The following is a 26858-nucleotide window of genomic DNA, read 5'->3' as shown; positions in this document are numbered from 1 at the left end:
CAAGCTTTTGTTCAACATTTTCACTAAACCTACCAACACTAATATTATGATCCCAAAAGATTCTTTTAACTGTAGACAACATAAATATGCTGGATTTAGATTTTTATTCAACCGTTTATACAACATTCCACTCAGTGACGAAAATCTGATTAATGAAGTGAGGAGAATTGCCAAAATGGGTTTGAACAATAAGTATACTATTAAAGATTTACAATACATTTTCAATAAAGTTCATAATATGCAATTAAATAGAATAATCTATCCACACTTCAAAAACAAACCTAAGTTTATCGCTGTTCCCTTCCACCCATCCCTAGAAAACAAACTCTCACGAAACTTACATAAATTCAACATTATTCCAGCCTTCATTTCCAATAATAACAAACCTCTGTTACATTTATTTAATAATAAACATAAATTTAATAGTTTAGAACTGAGTGGTATTTACAACATTCATTGTCCAGAATGTGATTTAATGTACATCGGACAGACAGGTCGCAACATTAAGGTTAGATTTAAAGAACACTCCTCCAAGAAAACTTCCGCAGTTTTCAAACACATGGAAGAATCTAAACACAAGATTTCCATAGATAATGTTAAGTTAATTAAGAAAGTTTGTAAATCACGTGACCCTTATGAATGAAAATATTGAACAAAATTCATTCAGACAATTTTTATCATTTTTGTAAAACTTTTTTTCCCTATTTCAACTATAATGTTTTTTGAAAATATTTTTTAAAAATAATTTTTAATATTTCACTCTCACCGCCCCCATTTTTCTTACATTCCACCTGTTACGCATGCTCAACTTGGTCTCATTTTCTTACCCTCAGTCCAACGAAAATATGTGAACTGTTAAGACCGACTCAAATTCACCTTTGTGTTTCTCCGTAAGTTTCGCCTCTTTTTTCTTTTTTAATTATCAATTTTTTTGATTATCAATTTTTTCTTTGTTTACTTTTCCAGTTCTCGTTACTCGAAGAACATTTCACCCTTTTTTGGGGTTTCTTTTCACATTCTCCGGTTTTTTCATTGAGGTTCCCAAAACCACTTTTGACGTAAGTCACCATCTGCTCATTCTTTTATTTCTCAAATTTATTTTTCGAGTTATTTTTCAGATTTCTGTTTCTACCTAAACTCTATAATTTAAAATCATCCTTTCACCACCCTACAATATTAATTACTTATTCCTTTTCATATTTCCCGTTACTTAATTTAAGTCACTCTTTGTTTTTTGTTTTTACCGTAATGATTCACCGCTGTGGGTTTTGATGGTTTTTGCACTTTGGCCGGACTTTCCTTTCAACTCAACCACGTATTCTTCCAATTTGACGGTAAATATTTGTTTTGTTAGTAGTTTTTAGTATCATAACAGTTAAGTTGGTTATGTTTAGTATCATAATATTTTAATTGTTATTATTTTTTGACATGTCTTTTCTCTCTTTGTTTACTATTCTTAGTCGTGCCCGATGAAGACAAATTATTGTCGAAACATGTAGCACCGAACTAATTTAATAAAAGAATTTTCATCGTCATTCAAGAATTTTATTTATCCTTCTACGATGAACTTGGAGTCAATCCTAGCCAACATTAATAGATCAGCAAATATCAACAAAATCTACGATATCCAATATATCAACCACCTGAAAGTGAAGATAGTAGCAGTAAGGAATAGCAAGCTCATTGCACAATGTAAAAAATGTCAAAGGAATGGCACAAAATGAAATTATGCAGTAGAAGACCACCTAACTACAAGCTGCATTAAATCCAAACACACCTGCCAAGAGCATTAGGTGCAAAAAAGAGCACCCGGCTAGCTACAGAGGATACTAAGAAAGTTAATATCTTATGTCTATCTTATCTATCATATCAGTCTTATGCCCAGAGAATGTCACAGAATCCAGCAATGTCGGCATTTGTCCCATCGACATCCAAACTATCTATAATACAGATAATGTAGAGCATGATGAAGATATTAAATCGAATCAATGCAAAATTTGACAAATTAGAGCCAAGGAATAATGGTACTATACGCAAAATAAAATAATTATGACGCGTAAAATTTAAACAAAGAAATCACTGTACTTTAACTGGTTTATTTTATGATTTAATTTGTTTTACTAGTTTCGCCTATAACGGCATCTCAGAGACTTCGTCAAAATTTTATAAAAATAACAATTTCAAAGATAATAAATCGAGCATTGTATAAAACGAGTTCTTGACAAACTTTTTAAATTATTAATTCCGAAATATAATTAACTGTTAGATTTATATTACAAAGATACTACACGTTAAAATCAAAATGGTTGAAGTACGTCCAATTTAAGTGTCACACTTAAATCCGATTTTATCTTTAGCATTGAAAAGTTGTTTTTTAATGTAGAAGGTACGTACCTTCACGAACGTTACCGTTGCATGATACGTCCATAACCTCAAAACCCGTCCCAATAAAATGAACATCGTTCCCTTGATGTTATTAGTAATGTAAAGTTAAATTAAAGTTCCAATTCCTCCCCAACCATATTAACGTTAAACCTTCTGATGATGGCCTAATAAGCCGAAACATGTAAAGGAAATATTTAAATTAATACATCGATTAACAGTAAAATAGAAAGAAATATTTATTCAATTTACCTTAAATAATATCGATGAAAATGGATTTATATAATAATTTTGTTTTTTAATAGTGGTTCCTGGTAATTAGTAGAATTTTTAATAAATTGAAATTGAGAAAGTGTGATGCTATACATGATGAGAACACTAGTGAACGAGGATGCGGATATTCAGAGACTGCGGATTAAGATACTGGGTCTAAGCGAGGTAAGATGGCAGGTACAGCAACTCAGAGGACACAAAACGGCATCATATGTTACTTTGGAGGAGAAGACCCCCAATACCCATACACCAATACAATTCTAATTTCAGCAGAACTAAAGAAGTCCGTCATATCTCTGTGGTTCAGATGTTCACCAGAGACGTCATTGCGCTTGGAGATAGAGTGATAGTCCTAAGGCTACTCACCACCCCTAGAATCATGAATGTGATCTGAGCCTACGCTCCAACTAGCGAATAAAAACACCTTAGAAGAGGTCATAAAGTTAGCCAAAAAAGGAGAAATAACAATTATCGTTGGAGATTTTAATGCTAAATTAGGAAAGGGTGTAAATGGGAAAGTTACCAGACAGTATGGACTCGCAACACGCATCGAGAAAGGAGACCGGCTGGTGCAATTATGCACAGAGCATAATTTATCTGCCAGAAACACTTTCTTTAAATAGCAACCCCGACGGCGATATACATAGAAATCTCCGATAACACGCCCCGGCACTGATATTAATAACGACCACAACCCAGTCGTAGTAGAGTTATGCCTCCGCCACTTCAATAGAGCCCAATTTACGCATAATTCACTGACACGCAAGATATCGACATTGGATTTTCACATACTCCCAAGAAACAGCAGTAGATTATAAACCAAATCCTCCAGCTTACGACAGAAAGAAGAAAACAAGCAGGGACAACAGCCGTTATAGGGAGCTGAATAGGATGGTGAGAGCAGAATAACGAAAAGCGTAGGCTCGATGGCTGACAAAGAAATGCAACGAGGTAGAGTCGCTGCATAAACAAGCATAACTTGTTTAATATCCAGAGGAAAATCAAGAAACTCACAAACACAAGATACAAACAACGTTAGGGTGTTTTGAAGGACGGAAATAACAAAATCGTAATGAGCGTTAAAAGAAAAGCCGCACGAGCAACCACTTCAAGGTGATGATCGTAATCGGCTTCCTGTTATCACAGAGGAAGAGGTTTGCAACTCCGCATCGGTGTATTCGACTCCATACACAAGGTTGGTAAGATACCAATGGATTGGCTAAAGTCGACATTTGACACCCTACCCAAGAAACCGAACACTTCCCATTGCAACGACTATCGCATGATAAGTGTGATGTTTCATCAGTTTAGCTTCAGAAACGGAGCATTTACACGCGAAGCTCTATTTTCCAACTATGTACACACACAAAGTTACCGGGACATGAATATAGATATACGCCTGTTTTATTGACTATCAGAAAGCTTTCGACTGCATCTCACATGGAAAGCTTGCAGAAATTTTTAAATCCTCCGGCATTGATGAAGGTGACCTACTTGTCATCACAATTGTACTGGAGTCAAACTACAGAAGTGGTACTCGGAAGTAATATTTCAGGAAACACTAGTGAATGCTGAAGGATGAATTAAGATCAATGGAACCCCCATAAACAACATACGTTTTGCCGATGACATTATCGTGTTGGCCACCAAATATTGCACATCTCCAAAACGTGATGAACCTCATTGCCACGCATAGTGTACAACACGACTTACATTTGAATTTTGCCAAGACTAAGATGATCGTGTTCTCCCAGTCGTGCCTTTTTCGCTGAAAAGACAAACCTGTGAATTAACAGCGAGAAAATAGAGTAAGTGTAGACCGTGAAATATCTTGGAGCTGAATGAAATAACTGATCCCAAATAAGTAGTCCTTTTACGAATCGGGCAGGCCAGAAGGACGTTTATATCTATGAAGACTTTCCTCAAAAATCGTGACCTGAGCCTGCAGCTGCATATGTGTCTTCTGGTAATCGCTAAAAAACGAAAGCTTCAGTACATCAAGTATATAATGAGTGTTGAGCGTTACGAGATCCTCCGGGTCCTTAGTTAGTCAGAGGTGCACGTACAATTAGAGCCAATTGGATCGTTAACCTTCGTAGGGAGATGGCGGACTAAGAAGAACCTTCGAAAAAAAAATGTCATGTTGTTACTTTTGCTGGTATAATAAATTGAATAAAATTTATTAAACGCCATCAATAAACAACGGACGTTAAGCCGTCGGTCCCGGCACCAATCGAACAACTCTGGTGTCGTTAGTGGTGTAGTAGCCACCTTTCCTCCTGGAAGGGGTTGATCGTGTGATTAATGATCACACTTCGAAAAAAGACGCACCGTTGCGAAACCTTTAGAAAATTTTAGAGGAGCCCAAAGCCCAAAAATTGGGCTGTAGCGCCACAGATAATGATCATTAAACAATAATGGTTTGTAAACATAAAAATAATCAACAATGTCCGGCACCTCCACCAAATTTCACATTCTCTTCTCGCTAAATAACAGCTTAATTTTCTTAAATACAAGGCTATCTTTAGCACACTGAATAATAATTATAAATAAAACCAATTCAGTTACCTATATATCTACAATATATGTACTTGATATATTAAATTTTCTTAAATATTAGGTATAAATATACCTAATATTTCTAACTATTACCAACTTTTGTATTGAAATTCACGAAAACTACTTGATAATTCCTAATCTGTATTCCCTCCTCTTTTCTATTTTAACAGTTTCATTTCGATTCTCTCTCCAAACCAGAAGAATAAAATACGACACGTGACGAGTTACGAACTCGTTTATGGCATATAAATTCAGTTAAATCGATTTTCAAGTACGTCGCGTTTCTGATAAATCTTTTTCTTTCGAACCAGGAAGTTGTTATCATGTTCGGAACGTTCATCCAATTTATCGACAGCGGAAGCATTAAAAAGAAAAAGGAGACGAAATAAGACAGCAAAACTACTTAGCAGTGTAAAACAACATTTTTATTCTTTCGTTTAATTCAATTCTTTATAATTGTTTATAATTAGTAATTATGCTACAAGAATAAATAATGTAATAATAAGCAAAATACAATAAAAAATAACTTAATTGTAAAAGTAGAGTAATTCTTTTTAACTTACATTATGAAGTAAGTTGTTTTACTCAAGAATTAAGATGTTTTAATAATCTTCTTCTTCGTATCCTGTACTGAAGAGCGCATCAGTTTCATCGCCATCATCACGATGTTGACGCAGCATTTGGTACATGTCCATTTCACTGTCGTCGACTTTTGTATCTTCTACGTGATCCTCTTCGAAATCTTCGTAATCCTCATCTTCTATTAACGAAACAAATATAATTAAAATTTGGAATTTTGAGAATTTTTGGTTCAAATATACTTAAAACATATTTTTGATATTTTTTAATCAAATACGAACATCGGTTATGGAACGCTCTAGGAATATATAAAGCACAGCAGAGAGGCGGTTAAAATATTTGCATTTTATTGATTTAATAATTAAATAAAAGATTGATTTTACTATAACATAAAACTTAGTTTGCGGATGGTTTTTTAAAAATTTGTTTTTTAAAGAATTTAAAAATATATTTTATGGTGAATTTAAAATCAATAAAATCCTTACCATGAGAAATATCGTTCTTTGACGCATCCTTCTCAGGTTTTTGAACGCTTTTCACGGGCGTTTTCTCATTTTCAACAACCGGAAGCCCAATTGTAACCGGTCTTTTTATTCTACCACGTCTTCCTTTAGATGTTATATCACCTTGAGTATCTCCAGATGAATCAATAAGAATACTGTAAAAAAGATAATAATAATTAAAATTTTATTGCTTATAAAATTTAGTTTAAACTAAATTCAGAATCTAACAGGTTTCAATAAATTATTCTTAGAAAATTGATTTTGATTCATTATTTCAATACAACTTAAATTGCTAGTTTCATAGTTTTTCTTTTCTTTTGAGAGTAACAACCCTGTTGAGTATGAATACACACCGTATAAAAACGCCTCAAAGGCAGTATTGATTGCGATCCTTTACAAGATAAAAAAACCCACGTGAATTTGTACAAAGGAATTCCGTGTGGGTATTTGAGTGTGTATAAAAGAAAAATACAAGATATAATCATATCAAGCTCAATAGACTGGTAATGCGTAAACAATCATAACAAACATTTTTCTTGAGTTCAACAGATTTTAAGTATGAAAATTAAAATTATTGGCACGGAGGAATTTAAGACGTAAATTCATTCATAGCATAAGAATTTTATGAAAAACTAGGGTGTGTATACTGATATGTCCCAAAAACTATGTGAAAATAACAAATTTAAGATATGCATATAAAAGTAGTATCATCTGGTGAGGTTCACAAAATAATGTGAACCTTACCAGATGAACAAACCACGAATCAAATCGACCACATCTTGATAGACTCAAGAGATGGACCCAACGTACTCGACTGCAAAAGCTATAGAGAAACTAACATAGACTCTAACCAGTATTTAGTTGCAGGGATTCTCAGAGCTCGAATATTTAAAGAAGGTATAACGTCAGCAAACTGAAAACCCTTGAAATATCAGACACATCAACATCTAGGGTGGAATATAGAATAAACCGAGCTAATGAGGTTTGTCATGGAAGAGGTGCCGGGCCAAAAACCAATAGAACAGCAAAATGATTAGGTTGACGAGGAATTCAAGAAAGCGACGAAGGAAAAAACGAGAGCCTATCTAAAAATAATAAGGAGAAGAACTAGAGCTAACATTATTACAAGAATACAAAAACAGAATGAGGGAGGAGAAACGGCTACATAAACACAAAAAAAGATCACAAAATACTAAGTAGGGAGCTCGAAGAGATGGCCTTAACCAGAAAGCGTGAACACATAAAGTTTTATAACAATGTTAATATGAAACGAAAATATTTTAACCTAAAAGGTAAGTAAATTAAGGACGCTTCAGAACACTATTGCACTCTAACAGTGAACAACAAAAATATGCACAACCGAATGTGGATTAAGGAAACCCCACAACCTGTTGACACAAGGTAGGAACACATAATACCAGAAGAATGGAACATTGAGATTATATGCCCAATACACAAAAAGGGCTACACGAGCTAACTGTAGAGGAATAACATTGCTGAATACACAATATAAAGCCCCTATCGGTAATACTTAACAAACGACTGATACTCTATGTGGAAAACATACTGAGACCTGATTAGAAGAAATTCAAAAGAAATAACTCAACAACTCATCAGACAGATATTTGAAAAGACATATGAAGTTGATGTCGACTGCCATTATATGTTCGTGGGCTTCAAAAAAGCTTCAACACAGTTGATAGATTAAAGTTGTACTCAGCAATGTTGGAATTTGGGATACCACCTGGTAGAAATGGTAAAACTACAACGAAAAGGATTGAATGTATAATTGGAGACCGGGGTGAACTGTCAGACGCATTTAATACGAGTAGAGAACTAAGATAAAAGTGAAAAAATTGTAGTAAAAGATTTTTAGTTTCATAGGTATCTGATATACAGTGAAAGCTCTCCTTGCGGACAGCTCTAATAAGCGGACATCTCTTATAAGCGGTCAAAAAACTTGGAACCAACCCCAAACCTATATTTTCATGTACATATTTACTTCCCATAAACGGACGCTCTAATAAACGGACGCGGACACTATTTTTCTTTACATAACGGGCAAAAATTTCTCATAAACGGACGCGTAGGTAACTAAACGCACACATCAAAGTAATCTGTAATAGATATTTACCGACATGTGTTCGGGGATTCCTCGTTTTACGAGTTCCGCTTGTTAACGAATCCCAAAACATTAGTACATAGTTATTATTAGTTTGTTCGTTTCGGTGTAACGTGTGTTGAAATGGCTTAACAGGTGGTAAAGAAAAAGATGCTTATGTTAAAGGAGAAAATGGAAATAGTGTGTTTATTAGATAAAGAAAAGTTGTCAGTTCGTGATATTACTAAAAAATTTAAGAGTGAGTACCTTTAAAGCGTCTGATGGGTGGTTACAAAAGTGGCGTTTGAGAAATAATGTTGCATTTAAGTGTATTTCCGGAGAAGCAGCAGATGTAAATGAAGAGGGCATTAATGAATTTATGAAAAAATTGCCGACCTTCTTACTAGGCTATCGACCAGAGGACATTTTCAACGCAGATGAAAGTGGGCTCTTTTTTCGTGCATTACCAAATAAACTTTAGCTTTAAAGTCGGAAAAATGCACAGGAGGAAAACTGTCCAAAGAACTTTTCGAAAACTGACCAAAATATTACATATATGTGTATGTACTTTAATTTGAGTAGGCTTTTCTCATAAGCGGACATCTCTGATAAGCGGACAAAAGTAACGGAACCGTCACTGTCCGCTTATTAGAGCTTTCACTGTATGTGGCGACATCTAGATAAGATGCTTCCCGGAAGATGGACAGGTGGAGGTAGTCCATTGGCCTGGCCCATCTCGATCACCCGACCGCAATCCTCTTGATATTTATTTTTGGGACCGAAGTTAATATTGAGCAAGAATTACGAAATCAGATACAAACTGCTGCCGAGATAATCTGCCAACATCCTAGTTTAGGCCGCGCTATCATATCATCTCCAAACTCTACAAAGTAGTCTTTGCTTCCAGAAATCATCCTACACAGCAACACCAAACTATCTCATCTGTTTAGAACTGATACCACCATACTTATTTCATCGTTCTCAACGCAATGTTAGGAACATCGAAAAGAATCAGATAAAACTCCGGCAAAAAAAGTCAGGCAGCCTTCCTCTGTTTCGTTGATCTAACCAAAACGTTCGACAAAGTAAGGATAAAAGAATTAGAACAGAGTAAACATTACAAGGTATGTAATGTAAACTATGAACGATTACAAAATCAAAATTGTATGCTATGCAGATGATGCCGCCCTCTTGGTTGATACTCAGGATGTCATACAGTGGTTAACACAGGCATTTAACATTGCTGCCGAGACAATCCGCCAACACCTTGGTTTAGGCCGCGTTAGTAGGTCAAAATATATATACATCGTGGATTCAGCGAGCCCAATTGTGCATAGAAAATATTAGAAACAACATAGAATATGTATTCTTGATTTGAAAGTAAATTTCATGGATATCTAGGAAATTAAAAAACTTTTGCTACAATTTTCTTCACCTATTACTCCTTATTTGTCATGAGGAATAAATCCCCAAGTTTATGCGTATAGGTTGAGAATCACCCTGTATAAGAAATGTAAAAGTAATGGCGTACGCAGAATCGAGAACGCATCGAGAGGTACACATTTAAATCCGTAAATCTGCTGCATTAAATATGGGACTCGCCATAAACTTTCCTAAATCTAAGTATATGTGCACATCACGCCGACACAGGGTTCAAACATTGACGGTGAATCAATAGAGTTAGTGGAGGATTTTACATATCAGGGGACACTTGTAGACTGCCAAAAGGACACAACCACACTACTTCGGCCTGTCCTTATAGTTAAGGTATCGAAATTTGTCTAGGCAGACAAAATGTAAATTGTACAAAACAATAATACGACCAGAATTGACATATGGAGCGGAAATCTGAGCACTCAGCAAAAGATATGAAGAATCTTTTTGAAAGGATTGTTATATTTAAATTAATTTTATATTTAAATTTAGGAGTGGTTTTGATAATTCTGTAACGACGTTTTTTTTATTTCCTTAACCATTTTTTTCTGGTTCCATGGATTGGTACGATATAATAACCATAATTTTAATTGTTGTATTCTGCTTATTCTCATATTAATGGCAGGAATTTTTTTTTTATAGCTTGTCTAATCCTGCAGACTTATTTTAATGTTTTTTAATAAATGACTATAATCTGTGTGCCAGAAAGTTTGCTCACATCAGCATATAGTTCATTAAAATGATTGATTTTGTTGACTATGATAGGTGGGGTATGAATACTTATATTTCTTTTCATCCAGTTTTTTGCACGAATCCATCTCGTCTCACGCGCTCACTGTTCTTTATCCGTATTGTATTCAACTGTCACTTTATTTTCTTTGTTATTAGACAGTTTATGTTCTATCTCGGAGTATTTACTGGTGTTCTTGGTGTACTTCGTACACTTTGTGTATATCTGCGTTGCTGATGATTGATAAAACACCATCTTCCGTTTTTATTATTATTTTTTCTTTTTTCTAGTAAAAGTTTATACAAGGTGGTAATGTTAACGAGATTAGTTATAAAAAAATAAATATTTATTTTTCAATACAATACCGGATTTGGGAATTTCTGTTTTAAAAATTATGTCGTCTAAATGTGCTCCATTATATCACCGGCACTCTTTTAAACAACATTTTCGTCAACTACTTCGTACGTATTGTCCGTGAGAATCGTCATTTCTCATCGAATACTTTCTTTTAATTCATCCAGAGACAGGAGTGTTACTGTATATCTACCCTTGATTTAAGGTGACCCCATGAGAAGACATCCATTGGTGTCAAATCGGAGCTACGTGCGCCGGCCAGTTTATATCGCCGCGTGTGGATATCTATTTTCCAGGAAAACCAATTGTTAAGGACAGGTTCGAGGTGTGAGCTATTGCTCCACTTTATTGAAACCAAGTGTTCTGAAGTGTTCTTCCAAAAAGTTGCGAATCATATCCGTATATCGTTCGGAATTTACGGTTACTGTAATAATTCCTGCAATATAATTCCTTGCAACCCACATTGCAGCCGAAACGGTAATCTTTAGCGATGTGTCCTCTTATGCTTTCGCTTTGGATTTATTGAACTCCAGCATGGGCAATTCTGCTGGTTTATGTGGTTATTAACGTGAAAAAACGCCTCATCTAACAATAAGATGTTAATCAACGACCGAAATCGTTGAAACATTTTATTCTTTAGTGGTTTTAGTTCTTGCACAAGTTGTATCTTGTAGGGGTGTAGACGCAATTTTTCAATAATATGCTATGTAGGGAACTTTTAGAAACATTTACGCCCTTGCCCTTTTGCGAAGCGTAAAAGAGCGGCTACACTACGTCAGATCCGCGCCGATCCGCGCCGATTAGATTCGCCCCGAATTTTTGTCAGGTGGCTACACTACTACCCGTCGGCGCCGGAATTTTTTCGGAAGGTTGCGCGTAGCGCACATTTGTAATAACTATATACCTCGGGTTCGCCTAAATGATTACTTAGTTATTGGCAATGGCGGAAACTACTTCGTGTTCAAGCTCCAGCACAGATGAAGAGTTTCTCTTTATTTGCTTGGAAAACGAAAGAAAAAAAAAAAAAAAATGGGTGCATTCAGTAAATAAAAAACGAAATGTAAGAGCATTATGTTTTGTTAAAGTTTTAAAACAAGTAAATATTATAAATGACGTCTATGATTAATTTGTAGGACCTTGGGGAGTTTCACCACTTATTCAATGACCTCATAAAAGATGATGGTAGATTTTATGAATATTTTAGGATGACCTATCCCACTTTTTGTGAGCTACATAGTCTTCTTCACGACAGTATTAAAAAAAAGGACACCCGATTCAGAAGAGCTGTAGGAACTGAAGAAAGATTGGCAGTAACTTTGAGGTATAAATTATATGTATACAGGAGTCCCAATCACGTTCTTAAATAATATATTAACCACAAGTGGTACACGTATAGCCATTATATTATTTAAGTACAAAGGTTTTCACCGTATTATATTATTTTGGTAATAATTTCTTTTTTAACACATGCACGCAATAAATCTTTATTTAATAATATACAAAATAAAAGTATTAAATATTAATTTTCTTTGGAAGAGGTATTCGACGAGTTTGATTGAACGTCTGGGTGCTGTTGGGACGACCATGCAGTCCATGGATTCTGCATAGGATTTTCTACTGGATTTTGTAATGTCTGTTGGTTAATAAATTGGTTAGTGTTATAGGGCCGATACCGTTGGGAATATTCATGTGACTGGAACGTGAATGTATTTGGTTGTGACATCTGTACTGCTTCCGCCTCTAATTGGTGTACAAACGTGCTTATTTTAGTCTTTGCCTGAATTTGTAAATGAACAGGTAATGTTCTAACTGTTTCTTCAATGGAACGGAAAAATTTTGCAATATGGTCATCTTCTTTTTTTGAAGTACTTTTGTTTTGTAAATGTTGGCTTTTACATTGGAAATACTGTTCCATCACATTGCTGTATGATTGCTTTTGTTGCTTCTTTCTTGATTGTTGTTTGGTCGAAGATCCAGAAGTTGACGGCTCCGAAGGTGTTTCAGTACATGGAGAATCTGGTACCGGACTTACAGAAACAGATGTCGTGTCATCGACAGAAATCGTATCAATAGTCTCTTCATCATTATCGGGTAGATTTGAAAGCTGTGGTCGCTGTTGAACAATGTGGACGTCCAGGAAGCTCAACTCCTTCTCAAATTTTACTTTCTTTACTTTACCTCCAGCATCTCCCGTTGTGCATTTCGTGGCCTTCAACTTGGCCTTTCTATAATTTTCCCTTAATTGTTGCCAGCGTTTCTTACAATCTTCACCTAAAAGAAATACATAACGTTATTTTTCAGGTTTTTTGCGACAGGAGACTCATTTCGGACTATCGCCTTTAGTTATCGCTTAGGAAGGAGAACTGTAGCCAATATAGTTTATGACGTGTGTAGAGCGATGTGGAAGATTTTGCAACCTATTGTTATGCAAGAACCTACAATGTCGAAATGGATGGAGATTGCGGAAGAATTCGAACGAAAATGGCAATTTCCCAATTGCATAGGAGCTTTGGATGGGAAACATGTTATTTGTGATAAGCCTGCTGGTAGTGGATCCATGTTCTTTAATTATAAAAAAACATTTAGTTTAGTTCTACTTGCGCTTGTCGATGCGAACTACAAATTTATAGTAATAGATGTCGGAGCCTATGGAAGAAGCAGCGACAGTGGAATTTTTCGTTCTTCTTCGTTAGGAAAAAAGTTTTTTTCAAATAATCTTGATATACCACAAGAAAAAAATCTACCAGGCACCAATGTACCAGCACCTTTTGTTATTGTTGGTGATGCAGCATTTCCATTGCATAAATCTTTATTGAGACCATATCCGGAACAAGCTATTCGTGATAATGATGAAAGAAGGGTTTTCAATTATCGACTCTGTCGGGCGAGACGCGTTTCTGAAAACGCCTTTGGTATTTTAACCAAACGGTTTCGGATTTATCAAAGAAAGCTTCAACTTTCTCCACGGAATATGGACATAGTTGTAATGGCTACATGTGTCCTACACAATTTTCTTCGAATTAAGGTTGACTCGGAATTTGAAAATCGAAACCTCAATTTAGGTAAACAACAAAGTAATTTATCAGAAGCTCTAACAAATGCAAGAGGAACAGGGGGAGCTTGCTCTACAGAAGGCTTACAAAGTAGAGAAAAATATAAAAATTATTTTAATACTGTGACGGGAAGCGTTCAATGGCAGCAAAGCATTATTCGTGCTGGTAGATTACATAACTAATTATATTGTTTTTTATAATACTAATAAAATAATTTTCTAAGGAATTGTTGTTTCTTTTTATTATTTAGCACTACGATGGGCCAACTTTTTAGAGATTATTTTTCATAACTTAGTTATTTTTCTATACAGGTGTCCCGTATCTTTCGGATCAGAGAACATATGAAACGTAGAAAACCTTATTCTGAAACGATAAAATTCTAAATAAAATTTTTTCGAAATGTTTATAATAACGTAGTGAAAATCGTTTAAGGTCGTCCAATGTTTCGAAAAAAATTTATTAGAAAAATCGCTTCAGAATAAGGTTTTCTACGTTTCATATGTGCTCTGATAGGGACCTGTATATATTCCAAGAATATTATGATCACACTTCGTACCACTATTGAAATGTTTGTTTTTGGTGAGAACAGTTAAGTATTTAAGAAATTAAGTATAGTCATAAAGGTAACCTAACATTTTAAAATAAATTTATTTCAACTTACCAGAGGTATTCATTTGTTTTCCAATCTCTTCCCATATGTTTGATCTCCGTACATTATTAGAATATCTTGAATTTGTCGGATCGTACAATTCTTCATATTGTTGCACTAACACAATAAGTATTTCGTCATCCATATTTTTTTTATAAAATAACCAAAAACCATAAGCAATAGTTTAAACGAAGTGCGCAATTAACAGAGACTTCATTATTTGTAAAATACGCGTTCTAAAAAACACCTGTGACAAAACAGTCCTTTAAGGGACGAAGATCGCCATGTGCTACGAAAATCCACGAGGGTATGCGATAACAGCCGATCGACGTCCGAATGTACGGATGGATGCCCTGTCGATGATCTATCCGGCCGGTCGGACGGTCGATTCGACGCGGAGCGGAACAGTGTAGCCGGGTACATTTGAAAACACAGGGAGCATTCCATCGGAATACTTTCTGCGCGGATCTGATCGGCGCGGATCCGGGTAGTGTAGCCGCTCCTTTAGATCGACACCTTGTCCAAGATTTATCAAGTGTCGAACCGGTCTCCTCGAACTTCTTGACCCACTTTTGGGTGAGTTGAGTAGAAGGTGCTTTTCTAATGTGGCGTAAATGATTACAAAATCTTCGTCGTGGAAAGGTGGCGGAAGTTGGGTGTATCCGAGTAGTGAACAAAACAAATTGAAAATGACTTTTGGGACTTTTCATCGCGCTATAACTTTGTTTGCGATCAGAGGATATCACTCGCCGAGTATGATATCCTTACAATTATTTACGATAAGAAACGATCAAAGCACTTATTTCTAATAAAGTGGAATATGGCACGTGATTTCAAATCAACTTTTTGTGTACTTGGCGTACGATCTCTGAACACGTTGTTGCATCAGATATATGCTATAACAAAATATAAGCAGGAATAATCAGTTATTACTAGAACACTGATAGTATTTGAGTTTTTGGAGAAAGTCAGGTTTGTGCATGAAAAATTCCATTAAAAACTAAACATCTTCAATATGGGCAAATGAAATTTTCACCAACTCAACCAAAACTCTTGCAAGATTTATATCTATATTAAAGTGAAAGTAAATTAAATTCTTTACTAATGTAATACTTTAATAAATAAAAATTTCGACTAATTTCATGGTTTAAAACATTTTAAGTCCTTAAAATAGCATTTGTTTGCAGCTTGTTTGTAAAAATCTCTTTTGATCCTTAGCAATGCTTCCGGAATGTTTCCAATCTCGATATTTACTTAGTAAACAGAAATAACTTTACTTGTGAAATGACTTTTGACTATAATGTAAAAGTATTTCCCTGTACATTTCTTAAGTATCAGCTGTGACTACAATCTTATCTTGATGAAATCTAATCAAAATTGAAAACAAATTTTCATGGATCACAGAACCCAACCCGATCATGCTATATCCGTTTTCTGAACACAATAATTTAGCATTCAGCTTTGAAGGCACCATTTTGTTTAATTTACGTTTTAAATTAATGAACCCATTCAATGTTATTGTTGTCAATGTCAATGTTGTATCATCCAACATGTCTAAGGGTTCTTTGAGTTATACTTTTAGAACGATTCGTCCATCTTTATTACTAATTACATGAGTATAGTAATCTTGCTCGTAAACTCCCTCCTCTTTAGTGATATTCGTGATTTTTCTAATTCTTCCAAACTACCAAAATTGTTGTCATTGTTGCCTAATATCTCTTTCAAACAATTACATGGACTTGTTTGTAACTGCAAAAGCCAAATCAAGCATCAAAAACCTTATTTGAAAGTGGATAGCAAACTTTTGAAAAAATTAAACTCGAAATTTCAGTTTTATAACAGCTTGTTGGAGAATGTACGGTCGATAGATTGGGTGTGGATGTGGGTGTGTTGGGTCAAATTGTTGGAAGCAACCGATAGTCACCGCCTTTGCACGTTATTTTGAAAATATTGTGGTAAAACTGTAACACAACGTCAAAACCCAAAGTCCGTTGAGTATTGGTTATAAGGTTATCCAACTCGAACAAATTAACGTTGACGGGGTGAGGTTGGAAACATGACGTCATTGGAGGAAAATATAACAGTATAAATTTAATATAAATATAATGATAATATTTATGTTAATAATTATTTAAAAATTAAACAAGTGTGTTATTAAACTCAAGAAATAAAGAGTTTCTGTTTGTTAGTTGGTTTAAATATATAAATGAAAACATAGAAATGACAATTCTTCCAATGACGTCACAACAATGCCTTTGCGGAGGGGATACGTTCATAACAACAGCGTTCATAGGGAGTTGGATAACCTTATACAGTACATTTACTCAACAAACCTTGGTCAAAACCATTTACTTTGTTTCATTTTCCATCATTTCCAATCTAAAACCAACGTCTATTTTTATGGATCGTTAAACGTTTTTTCTTTAAGTAATATTTTTTTTTGAGTTTTTTTTATTTCTAATGTCAGCAACGAATGCATCAACGCTTAGTATAGATAAAACTATTATTTGCAAGATATTGTTATTTTCTTTTTGTAATTCGCGACGGTAATGAAAGCTATAACAGTACTCAAACGGGTGCTGTAATGGGACTCCTTACAGCATCCGATACTGTAATGAGATTTTAGTAACATTTTATGGAACCAGTTGAAGTTGGTGACATTGGGTCATTAATTTTTCTAGTTGTCAATGTGACAATGTTTGTCTATGGATGTTTAAACACGTTCTTAGCATCGAATACAAGGTCCACAATGATGAGGACATTGAACTCTGAGCAATTTCTCTTATTTTGGGAGGAGTACATGAAACATTTTTGTCAGGTGAATACATTTTGTGTTTTGACAATTTCTAATTGTCAATTCAACTTTCTATTTCCAAGTGTTACGGTGTTACCAACTGCTACATACCTATTTCCCTACATTGTCAAAATTTATTTTATTTTTGAGAAAAAAAAAGGATAAAAACGCGAATTACAAAAAATAGCATAAAAAACACGTTTCATAAGACTTAAAGCACTCATTCATTAAAAAACTCGTGGTTTCGCCACTCGTTTTTCAACTTGAATTCGTGCTTTTCAAGCATGTCTTACGAAACTTGTTTTTTAATATACTATTAATCGTTTAAGTGATTTCTCTTTTAAAATACTGATCTACTGTTGTTTGACTAGTATTATTCACGAAATACCGCAGTTTGAGTCGTTTTATGTATGTTAGTTAAATAGGCTATGTATGTCACTTATTATCTTGATTTTGATGATGACGAAGCAGGTATCGTTATTTGTATTTCTAATCATTTTGTCCAAACATAAAAAGCATTAAAATTAGAACAACCTGGTAAACATATCTCAAATTCGAAAAAATTTTAAATTTGAAGCATTAGAACTGAGTTTATTATTTTTATAAGAGAATTATTTTGAACGGAAAGTGTAAAAAGATGATTAATAATAAATTTTAAAAATGGGCTTTAATATTTATAATTTAAATATCAAAAATCACATAACGATTATGAGATCAACGCTTTAAAACGTCACCGGGGAATTTAAAATTTCCCAAGGAAAATCCTTCTACATAATTATATTAAATTTCCATTTATTCAACTCATTAAAAAAATTAGTAGTGCGGCTACTGTAAATGTAGTTTATAGCGTTAACTAATGCTATTAATAAGAATTTTAAAGTCGAAGATAAAAGTAATTCGTGCAATTCGTGAGTTGAAACACTAAATAACGCCCAGCCGTGATACCGTTCAGGAAGTAATCGTTATTTTATTGTGTTTTATGGGATTTTAATGCAGCGGGTCAAACGTGATCAGAACTAAAAATGAGTCATATCAAGACAACGATAAAAAATAATTTCCGGAAATTTCTATTCAAATCCACTATGTATTCAGTTTTCGTAAAATGTATATTCATTTTATATTTTATAAACGAAATTTAGTTTGTTGAGGAAAACAATAAGTTCTACTCACCTTGGGGATTCCTTTATTACGGTGTCCTTGTTGTCGTCCGAACCGTTTGTTTTGGTTGTCGCTGTTGTCGTCGTCAAACTCCTGAGGACCTCGTAGTTAATTTTAGAGGAAATCTTTTTTTCTTGGAGCATTTTTTCTATAGCTTCACCAGCAGAATTCGCCGGACCTATATTTGTCTTACGCTTACGCTTTCTTTTTTCAGGTTTTCCTTCTTCTCGTTCTTTAGCCAATTTTTCTTCTTTTCCTATATAAATCAAAAACGGATTAAGTATAAAATCTCTATTAAAAGATATTTAAAATAACTTACTTTTAAGCTGGTCCAAATAGTCTGCGTTCAATCGATGCCAAATTCCATTTTTTGATTTGTATTCGTCTTCGGTCATAATGTACGAATCCAATTCTTTATCGTCGATATCGTCGAAAGTAATATCGATTTCTATCGCTTGATTAACAGTAGGATTAGCGACGACATCGTCCAAAGAACATGCTAATCCCATACTTGCTATGTCCGGTCCTAATTCCGTTGGTTCGGACGTCGTTCCTGTGTCTCCAATGTTTTCAATTACTTCGTTTACGGCACCCAAGGTAGTCTCTTCTATGTACTTGGTGATTTCGGAATCCTCGGTTGATGCCATTAATGAAGGCCCTGAAAGAAAGATTATTATAAAAATATTTATCTTTACTGAATCAATTTGAAATGTTTATTCTTTTTGTGTAAGTAACTAAATAATTACATCCAATTTTACAACTAAATGAGTTTTAAAAGCACAAAAAACTCTTTTGCACCGTAATGATATTATTGGACAAAACTAAACTCCTGGATATAGCGAGCAGGTATGCGTTAAATCTTGCAAAAAGAGAAAAGATAATAAACGGATAGAATCACTGAATAGATGCGATTTACTGGTTCATTCTAAAAAAATATTTGCCTCTTTTGTGTAATGTAAGAGCGTAATAAAGATTTAATATTAAAAAAAGTTATGAATTTATCTTTGTACGTTACATAAAAATTGTTATCTGTTACTCTCAAAAGCTCTAAGCTTGGGAATATTCCATCTGCAGGCCAACCTTCGCTACCGTATCTAGATGTTTATGAATATCTCAAAAGGTTGGCGCGTCAGGAAACGTATGAAATTTAATAAGGAAAGATGTAAAGGACAAGAGTGTTGAAATGAATGTAAAATAAACGAGAAATATTTAAAATAAATAGAAATATTTTGTTTTGTAGTTGTAAATTTTATTGCATGTTTATTGTAATTATTAATTCTTTTATAAAATCATTTCAGGAATAAAAGTTTGTATCAGAAATATGATACGATTACAAGTGATGAATTGACAGGGGGAAAAAGAGGAAAGGAAAACTCAAACAACAAGTAGCAGTACACATCTCCCGATCGAAAAACATCCTCAACTCCAATTAAGACTGACATCTTAAGGAAATCAAGCACCTCAGCGCTTCAATAGTACGATATCTTTACTTATTCTATTTCCTTTTTTTCACATTCGCATCATCAATTTGACGTCAATCAATCTATTGACGTCAACCATGACAATGAATCTACTCGTTGTGGAAATAAATGTTGTTTAAAAGCGATAACAACAAAGCTACATTCAACAAACATTTTTTATAATGTTCTGTTAAGGTAATAGAAACTAAGTTTATTGGTAGCGCTCACGAATTCACTATGATTTGATCATTTAATGGTTTGTTAAACTTGAAATTAAACTTAAAAATCTTGTGTCGACTTACTATTTGTAAAAATACCTGGAGGCCACAAAATATAACATGAAGAACTTGCAGATATTGCACCACAAAAAAAGCCTAATCTAATCTAACGCAAGAAACGCGTGTAACCAATGTGTGTAACATTATTTGCACACGATTGCAATGCTTGATTCTGATAGCATCACTGCTTTTTAAGGATATAACAAACTTCATTTATGTTGATGAGAAATAGTTTTAATTAAAGAAAACATCGAAAAAGTACTACCTCATTCACGATGAGATAGAATCTTATCAAACATGCTCTTCCATGGTGGGACAATTGCCATAATCAGTGGTTTCATCAGAAATTAGGCATTTGGCCATTTATAAAACAAGAATCAGCCAAACGTAGAAGTAGAAATTGTTCAGCTGGGACTCTAGAGACGAATTTCATTGAATCTGTAGCCAAGAGTGAATACAGAAAGATGATAGTGGATAAATTTCTGCCTGCAATTGAAGCTAAATGACATCGGTCTAATAGTCGTACATCAATTTTTATTCAGCAAGACAACGCTAAATCGCACTTTGAAAAGAACGATAAGAACTTCGATGAAGCTGTCAGCGCGTTAACGTAAACGTAATATCCTCCTAGCAGTCCTGGCACTCAAAGATTTAGGTTTTTTCAATGCCATACAGAGACTTCAGTACCAAACGGATGCTTCCAATATCGATCAACCTATTCATTCCGTCATAGACATCTTTAATCAACAGAGTCGTTATACAATAAAACATAAGGTCTTCCTATCACATCAACAATGACAACAATGCATGATAGAAATCATGAAGGTGGCAACAATAGTAAATTACCCCATTTAGGCAAAGACAAACTAGTTCTACTAGGACAGTTATTACTTTGCTTTAAATGTGATAGGAACCTCGTCGAAGTGGCTCAGGCGGAATTACCACTTAAGCAACACTCCTACTATTAATAGGCTAGCTCCACACAATGCGCGAGCTATATGCAACTACATACAGTGTGTCCCCGGATTGTGTCCCCGTAAGGTATAATTGACGATAAATTTTTGAATTGAAATTCCATCTTTTGCAATTAAAGTCTGGATGTCATAAAACGAAATATAACCAAGTTTTACGTCAAATGTCCTCAAAGTACTAAAGTTAACGCAAAAAGTTTGTTAACCGTTGCAGGTAAAGTGGTCTTTCTGAGCAATGTACAACAAAAGTTGATTAAGATAAAATGTTTGTTATGTTAAATTATAGCGATATGCCAAATTTTATTAATTTAGGATATAAAAGCAAAATGCAGATTTTTAAATCATAAGATTAACAAAACATTTTCGGTCTAAACTAAATTAACATAAAAGCTTATTCAATGATACCACCACCAGCACTAACACATAATTCAGCCCTTTTCCGACATTGTTTATAACTTTTTCTAATATCCAACGGAATTTCTCTAATAACAGTTTCAATTTTTTGTTTTAAACGATCTAAATTGTTATTAAAATTTTCACTGTACACTTTTTGTTTTACATAATCCCAAAAATAAAAATCCATAATAGATAAATCCGGACTTCTTGGCGGCCATGGTTGCGGATCATATCTACCAATCCATTTTTTTCCAAATAACGTATTTAAATAATTTCTAATTAAAATGGTCGAATGTGGGCCGCAACCATCTTGTTGAAAATATAATTTATTGCGTTTTTCTAAATTCACGATCCATAATTAAATAAACAATTTTCTAGTATTTCCAAATATCGGTGTTGATTTAAATTGCAGTTTATAACACCGTTCCATGAAACAGCACACCACACATTCACTTTCTGGGAATACTGGCGTTTACAAGCTATGCGATAATGTGGATTAGTCTACCACTCCATTAGTGGTGAACGATGCTTCGTCCGAAAATATTATGTTTTTTAAAAAAGTTCTGTCTTTCAAAATTTTATACCCAAGCCACAAACAATAATCTAAACGTTTTGCTTCATCGCCTAATTCGATAGTGTGGTTAAATTATGGTTTATACGGCAATGTTTTATTTTCTCGATAAATTCTTTGTAAATGGGATTTACTTATACCGACTTGAACTGCCCTTTTTCTTAACGACACCTTACCGTAATCCATTGCGTTCGTTACTGCAACAATCGACCTCGCATCATGTTCATCTGAAAGTTTTTTTTCCTGCCTTTTATTTTCCACATTGCCCGTTTCCGAAAATTTTTAACAAGTCTCTTAATTGTTTTTTTTATCTACTAAAAATCCAAATTTTTCCTCAAATTGCCATAAAACTGTAACTACTGTTCCCCAATCCATTGCACTATAAATATTTAATGTTGTAATGCAAACATGATCAAGTAATATTTAACAATAGATTAAAGCTAAACTATCAAATAATAATTGTTAGTTCACTCAGATCATTTGGTTTTATTGTAAAACGGAATATTAGAAACAAATTTTAAGAAAAAACTCATTTTTTCTTTTATATGCTAAATTAATAAAATTCGGCATATCGCTATAATTTAACATAACAAACATTTTATCTTAATCAATTTTTGTTGTACATTACATCCAGACTTTAATTGCAAAAGATGGAATTTGAATCCAAATATTTATCGTCAATTATACCTTACGGAGACACAATCCGGGGACACACTGTATATGAAATATCGAAAAAATAAAATATACCCCTCATTAAGAACACATCAGGTTACCACCTGTTCAAAATTGAAATTTTTTCGTCAGATAGTTTTTGAGAAAAAAATCGCAAAGTGGACAAAGTTGCACCCGTGCGACGATGGCAACAAACCTCCCAGCAACAAACTTTTCCCCGTGATTTCCTATCTACTTTTTGAGCTGATATCTTCCTTATTATTAGAGGATAGCGAAAAACTATTTATCTATCTAAAACCGTTTTCGTTTGTCGATAAGTTGATACTAAGATCAATAAAAAATGAAGAACACCGCTCTGTACTTAAAATAGCTCAAAATTACCAAACTTCAAGCTTAATATGCAGCCCTACACGCAGATGCATTGCTCTTTCTCTAAACAACTTTCTTATTTCATAAGGGGAAAACTCTAGAGCCATATCTATCTTATCGAAAATATTCTGCTTTTTCTAATGGTGTATAACACTCGGCGATCACGCGCTTGTACCAGTACGTCTTTGTAACAACAGAATGTTCCAACTGCACCGGACAATACCAATATAAAAGAATATCATTGGTTTTAATAATAATCGCTTCTAAGAATATTAATAAACAATGTACTAGCAGATATAATAAATTGAGCACGCAAGCAAAAACAAACATGTCAGGGAAATGTAAATTTCCAGGAAATGACAAAAACGTGCTTCGTGTAAAGTATAATCTGTTTCAATAACATAAATTAGATACAATTTAGTAGCATATTTTAATCCTGTTAACAAATAAAGTTCCCCACCAATATTAATCCATTCATTTTTTTTTTTCGTAGCAAAAACTTAGCATTTCAAACGAAAGAAAAGTTTGAATAAACGATTGGGGAATTTCCCTCTTACTTTGCCTTAAGGCATTGCAGTTATTTTGCAAATTGGGACACAAAGGATTCCAAGAAAACCAATTGTCTACTGTTACATTGCAGTCAGTCCCTTCAATTGGTTGAACAAATCTTTCAATCACACGTTTGGCTAACTTGTTTACGTTAAAAGTTCCGTCGGATAGCATAAATCTCCATATAGAATAATGTTGCACAAGACATAGCAAAAATCTTTATTCCACACTTATATTACGCAGGCTTATTCCTTATACACTGCCTGAATCTACCTCGGAAACTTGCAATATTTCGTATATTATAAAAAATTTAATTTGAACAAAGATTTGTTTGAACTTTACAACAACACTTTGTAACACATCTGTTATTGGTGTTAATTAGTCGAGCGATTTCTGTCATCTATAATAGTGATATCGACTAACGTTAACATACATAGTGAATACCTTTTAATTAATTTTAATTAATAACTTTTTATAGGCATACAACATTGTTAACCCAAACACTACTTTTATTGTAACAGAATCCACTCCAATCACACTTTATTTTATTTTAACAACTAAGCTCATACAAATTCTTTAAACAATTATTATTTTAAAATTTATATAACAAAGAAAATGTAATTATAAAATCTACATCATAAATTTTTCTTATTATAAAAGTCCGCAATCTTATTAACCTAGAAAGAAACTGGACCAATTGATAGTGGTGACTGTTTGATCACAACTTATCGATCTTACAACTAACACAACCACGTACAATCGGGTTACAGAGAAAGGTTTTTGACCCAAAATCCGATTTTATGGGAAATACTTCGGTTCATTGTTTGCAAACTTTGTAGCAAAGCAATTCAATCCGATGAGAACTTCTTTTACTATCTGTCGTAATATCTGGTGTAATCAATAGTACTTGTTTTAAATGTTCATACTGAACTACTTCAAAAAAAATTTCTAATCTATGAAATCAAAACTTTTAAATGAATAATTTTATTACTAAATTAATCGGTGTTTAAACCCTACGCAATTCGCGGTAGTCTTGACCTGATTGCGTTTCCATACTGAAAGTTCGTTTAATATGGATTGAAATCGTGTTAACACCGAAAACCTAATTTCGACAATGTCTGGTGCAATAGTACACAAAATAGCCATAAATTACATAAATGATTTAAATTGTAACATAGCATGCATACATTTTTAAAAGATTTAGAGATAGCAATAATTTTTTCCAAGTACTTACGTTTTCGCTTCCGATTACTATCCGACTCCAATTGCCGTTCAATATCCTTTTGAAGTTCAGTAATATGATCACCTTCATCTTCTATAAGCTATAATAAAAAAACTCTCATTTAAATGCATTTAAATTAAACACTTGGTTTTCTTATTTACCCTTTGTAATCGTTCCTTGTCTTTTTTTCTTGCGGCCTTAAAAGACGGCGGATCTTGTTCTTCTTCGAGATCCACCGTCATAAATTCATCTAATGTTAAACTACTGCTAGGAGTATCACCAAATTCGACGAGCCTACAAGCATCCAATAACTTATTTAAATATATTTCAAAAGCGCACAATTTCCCGATTGCGGTTTAATTAATATATCAGACGATGAATGTGTGGCCCGTGTTGTTGACAGACGGTGTTACGTAATTATTCGAAATTAACCAACTCCAAGCCGATTTAATAGATAGATACCATAATTGATTTTAAATCGGACAAATTGTTTTTGCAGTTCGATAAATTAACGTTTTTGTTTTGTAAGACTGAAAAGGTATATGTTCTCTTTAACTACTCTTTATTAGTAGTGAAATTGATATATTTAATGAATGATTTTTTATATATTCCAACTCAGATGAAACATGATTATAGGGACCCTAAAAATATTCTAAAATCAAACATATGGGCCCTTGTCCAAACTTCAAAACTGTTTATATTACAAATGAGATTTTTTTTGCTGACGATAAATTAGGGGAGAAGTGCTAATAAATTGGGGGCAAAAAACTACCTCATCGCCCCTACGTTCTCGCTGTTATATGTACGTAACACAGGCAAATAAAAAATTGTTCCCGATGGGTTTCAATTTTATTTGAGATCAATTAGTTAGATTTATGAAATTGTCTCGGATAGAATGAAAAACACGCAACATAACGTGCTGAAATGAATTTTTTTAAAAGACGAAATGAAAACGATTAAATGGTAACATTAGCAATTAATTTATAAAAGTGGGTTAGTAATAAGTCAGATTACGTCGATCATTAATCACTTTATGCTGTGTAATTATGCTATTCATGTTAATTGAAATGTACGAAGTAATGAATGGCGAGCGGATTGTGTTCATGCATTTATTAAAGATAATAATCAAAGAGTTTTATGACAAAAAACAGATGTTAATCATTATACTGTTAAGATAGCAGCATTAAAACTTTAATTTTTCTGAATAACGGCTGCCACAAGACGCGAATTTCAAACATTCTTTATTCCGAATGGTGTTGGAATAAATCGATGTGGTTTAAAGCGTTATAGTAGACTTCCGATTATCGTTTCAAACGACAGGCAACAGCTGCAGACGACAACTGCACTTCGCTGAACGACATCGTCGTTGGTATTTCGAAGTTCGTAATTCTTAAGAATGCAGCAGCAGCATCGTCATTGTTGAGTGTGTGGTAGCTTATAAACTGTAATAAACTTGAGTGCCGAAAGCATACAGAGACACAGATGTGTCTTGTAGTGCTGTAGGATAAACCACAATCGCGTTTTTGTTTAGTTTATATATAAGATGTTTGAAATAAGTATAAAAAATCGTACTCTTCCGCTACAAAAAATATAATAATAATGTAAACTTATGTACAACAAAATAAATATAGAAACTAATACAATTAATTGCAAAAAGCATTGGTATCCAGGAGAAGCATGCCACAAGCGTTGACCACGATTAATACCAATCTCGGCTTGTCTTACAGCAGGAACTGTACGATTTTGCTTGATTAAGCCGAGGTCTCTTGCGGCTGATGCGCCGCTATTATATCAAACTTAT

The 26858-nt window shown here is 33.9% G+C and overlaps 2 protein-coding genes and 1 long non-coding RNA gene across 5 annotated transcripts in view; 2 read left to right on the top strand and 1 right to left on the bottom strand.

Moving 5' to 3' along the window:
• Positions 1-636: 636 nt before the first annotated feature.
• On the top strand, positions 637-1535 carry LOC111418950 (uncharacterized). Of its 2 annotated transcripts, XR_011641184.1 has the most exons (4): positions 637-890; positions 967-1058; positions 1119-1334; positions 1461-1535. It is a non-coding gene; the product is annotated as an uncharacterized lncRNA (long non-coding RNA). The 2 variants fall into 2 exon arrangements; XR_002706874.2 differs by having other exon boundaries at positions 637-1058.
• A 4079-nt stretch (positions 1536-5614) lies between these two features.
• The window catches only part of LOC111418896 (Brf RNA polymerase III subunit), a 62058-nt gene continuing 40814 nt past the window's right edge, over positions 5615-26858 (bottom strand). For both annotated transcript variants that reach the window (XM_023051610.2, XM_023051604.2), the window contains 6 exons: positions 25219-25351; positions 25070-25157; positions 18889-19227; positions 18582-18825; positions 6279-6451; positions 5615-5974 (listed from right to left, as the gene is read on the bottom strand). In XM_023051610.2, the coding sequence (XP_022907378.1) occupies positions 5817-5974; positions 6279-6451; positions 18582-18825; positions 18889-19227; positions 25070-25157; positions 25219-25351 (1135 nt within the window). In that variant the 3' untranslated portion in view covers positions 5615-5816. The remainder of the gene's footprint in view (positions 5975-6278; positions 6452-18581; positions 18826-18888; positions 19228-25069; positions 25158-25218; positions 25352-26858) is intronic.
• LOC139430779 (uncharacterized) lies at positions 11665-14194 on the top strand. Its single transcript, XM_071198064.1, has 3 exons — positions 11665-11975; positions 12049-12236; positions 13217-14194. The coding sequence occupies exons 1-3, from the start codon at positions 11856-11858 to the stop codon at positions 14148-14150; spliced, it is 1242 nt and encodes a 413-aa protein (XP_071054165.1). The 5' UTR covers positions 11665-11855; the 3' UTR covers positions 14151-14194.

Source organism: Onthophagus taurus, chromosome 7 (assembly GCF_036711975.1).
Source record: "Onthophagus taurus isolate NC chromosome 7, IU_Otau_3.0, whole genome shotgun sequence".
NCBI classification, from domain to species: Eukaryota; Metazoa; Arthropoda; class Insecta; order Coleoptera; family Scarabaeidae; genus Onthophagus; species Onthophagus taurus.
The sequence above is the reverse complement of the archived record's forward strand: the minus strand, read 5'-3'. Positions and strand labels throughout refer to the sequence as shown.

What these genes read in the sequence shown, in the direction of transcription:
- LOC139430779 (XM_071198064.1), top strand. Translation starts at nt 11,856, where the DNA reads ATGGCGGAAACTACTTCGTGTTCAAGCTCCAGCACAGATGAAGAGTTT. An exon ending in CAGTAAATAAAAAACGAAAT is followed by an intron (nt 11,976 to 12,048) that starts GTAAGAGCATTA and finishes ATTAATTTGTAG; the next exon opens with GACCTTGGGGAGTTTCACCA. An exon ending in AGATTGGCAGTAACTTTGAG is followed by an intron (nt 12,237 to 13,216) that starts GTATAAATTATA and finishes GTTATTTTTCAG; the next exon opens with GTTTTTTGCGACAGGAGACT.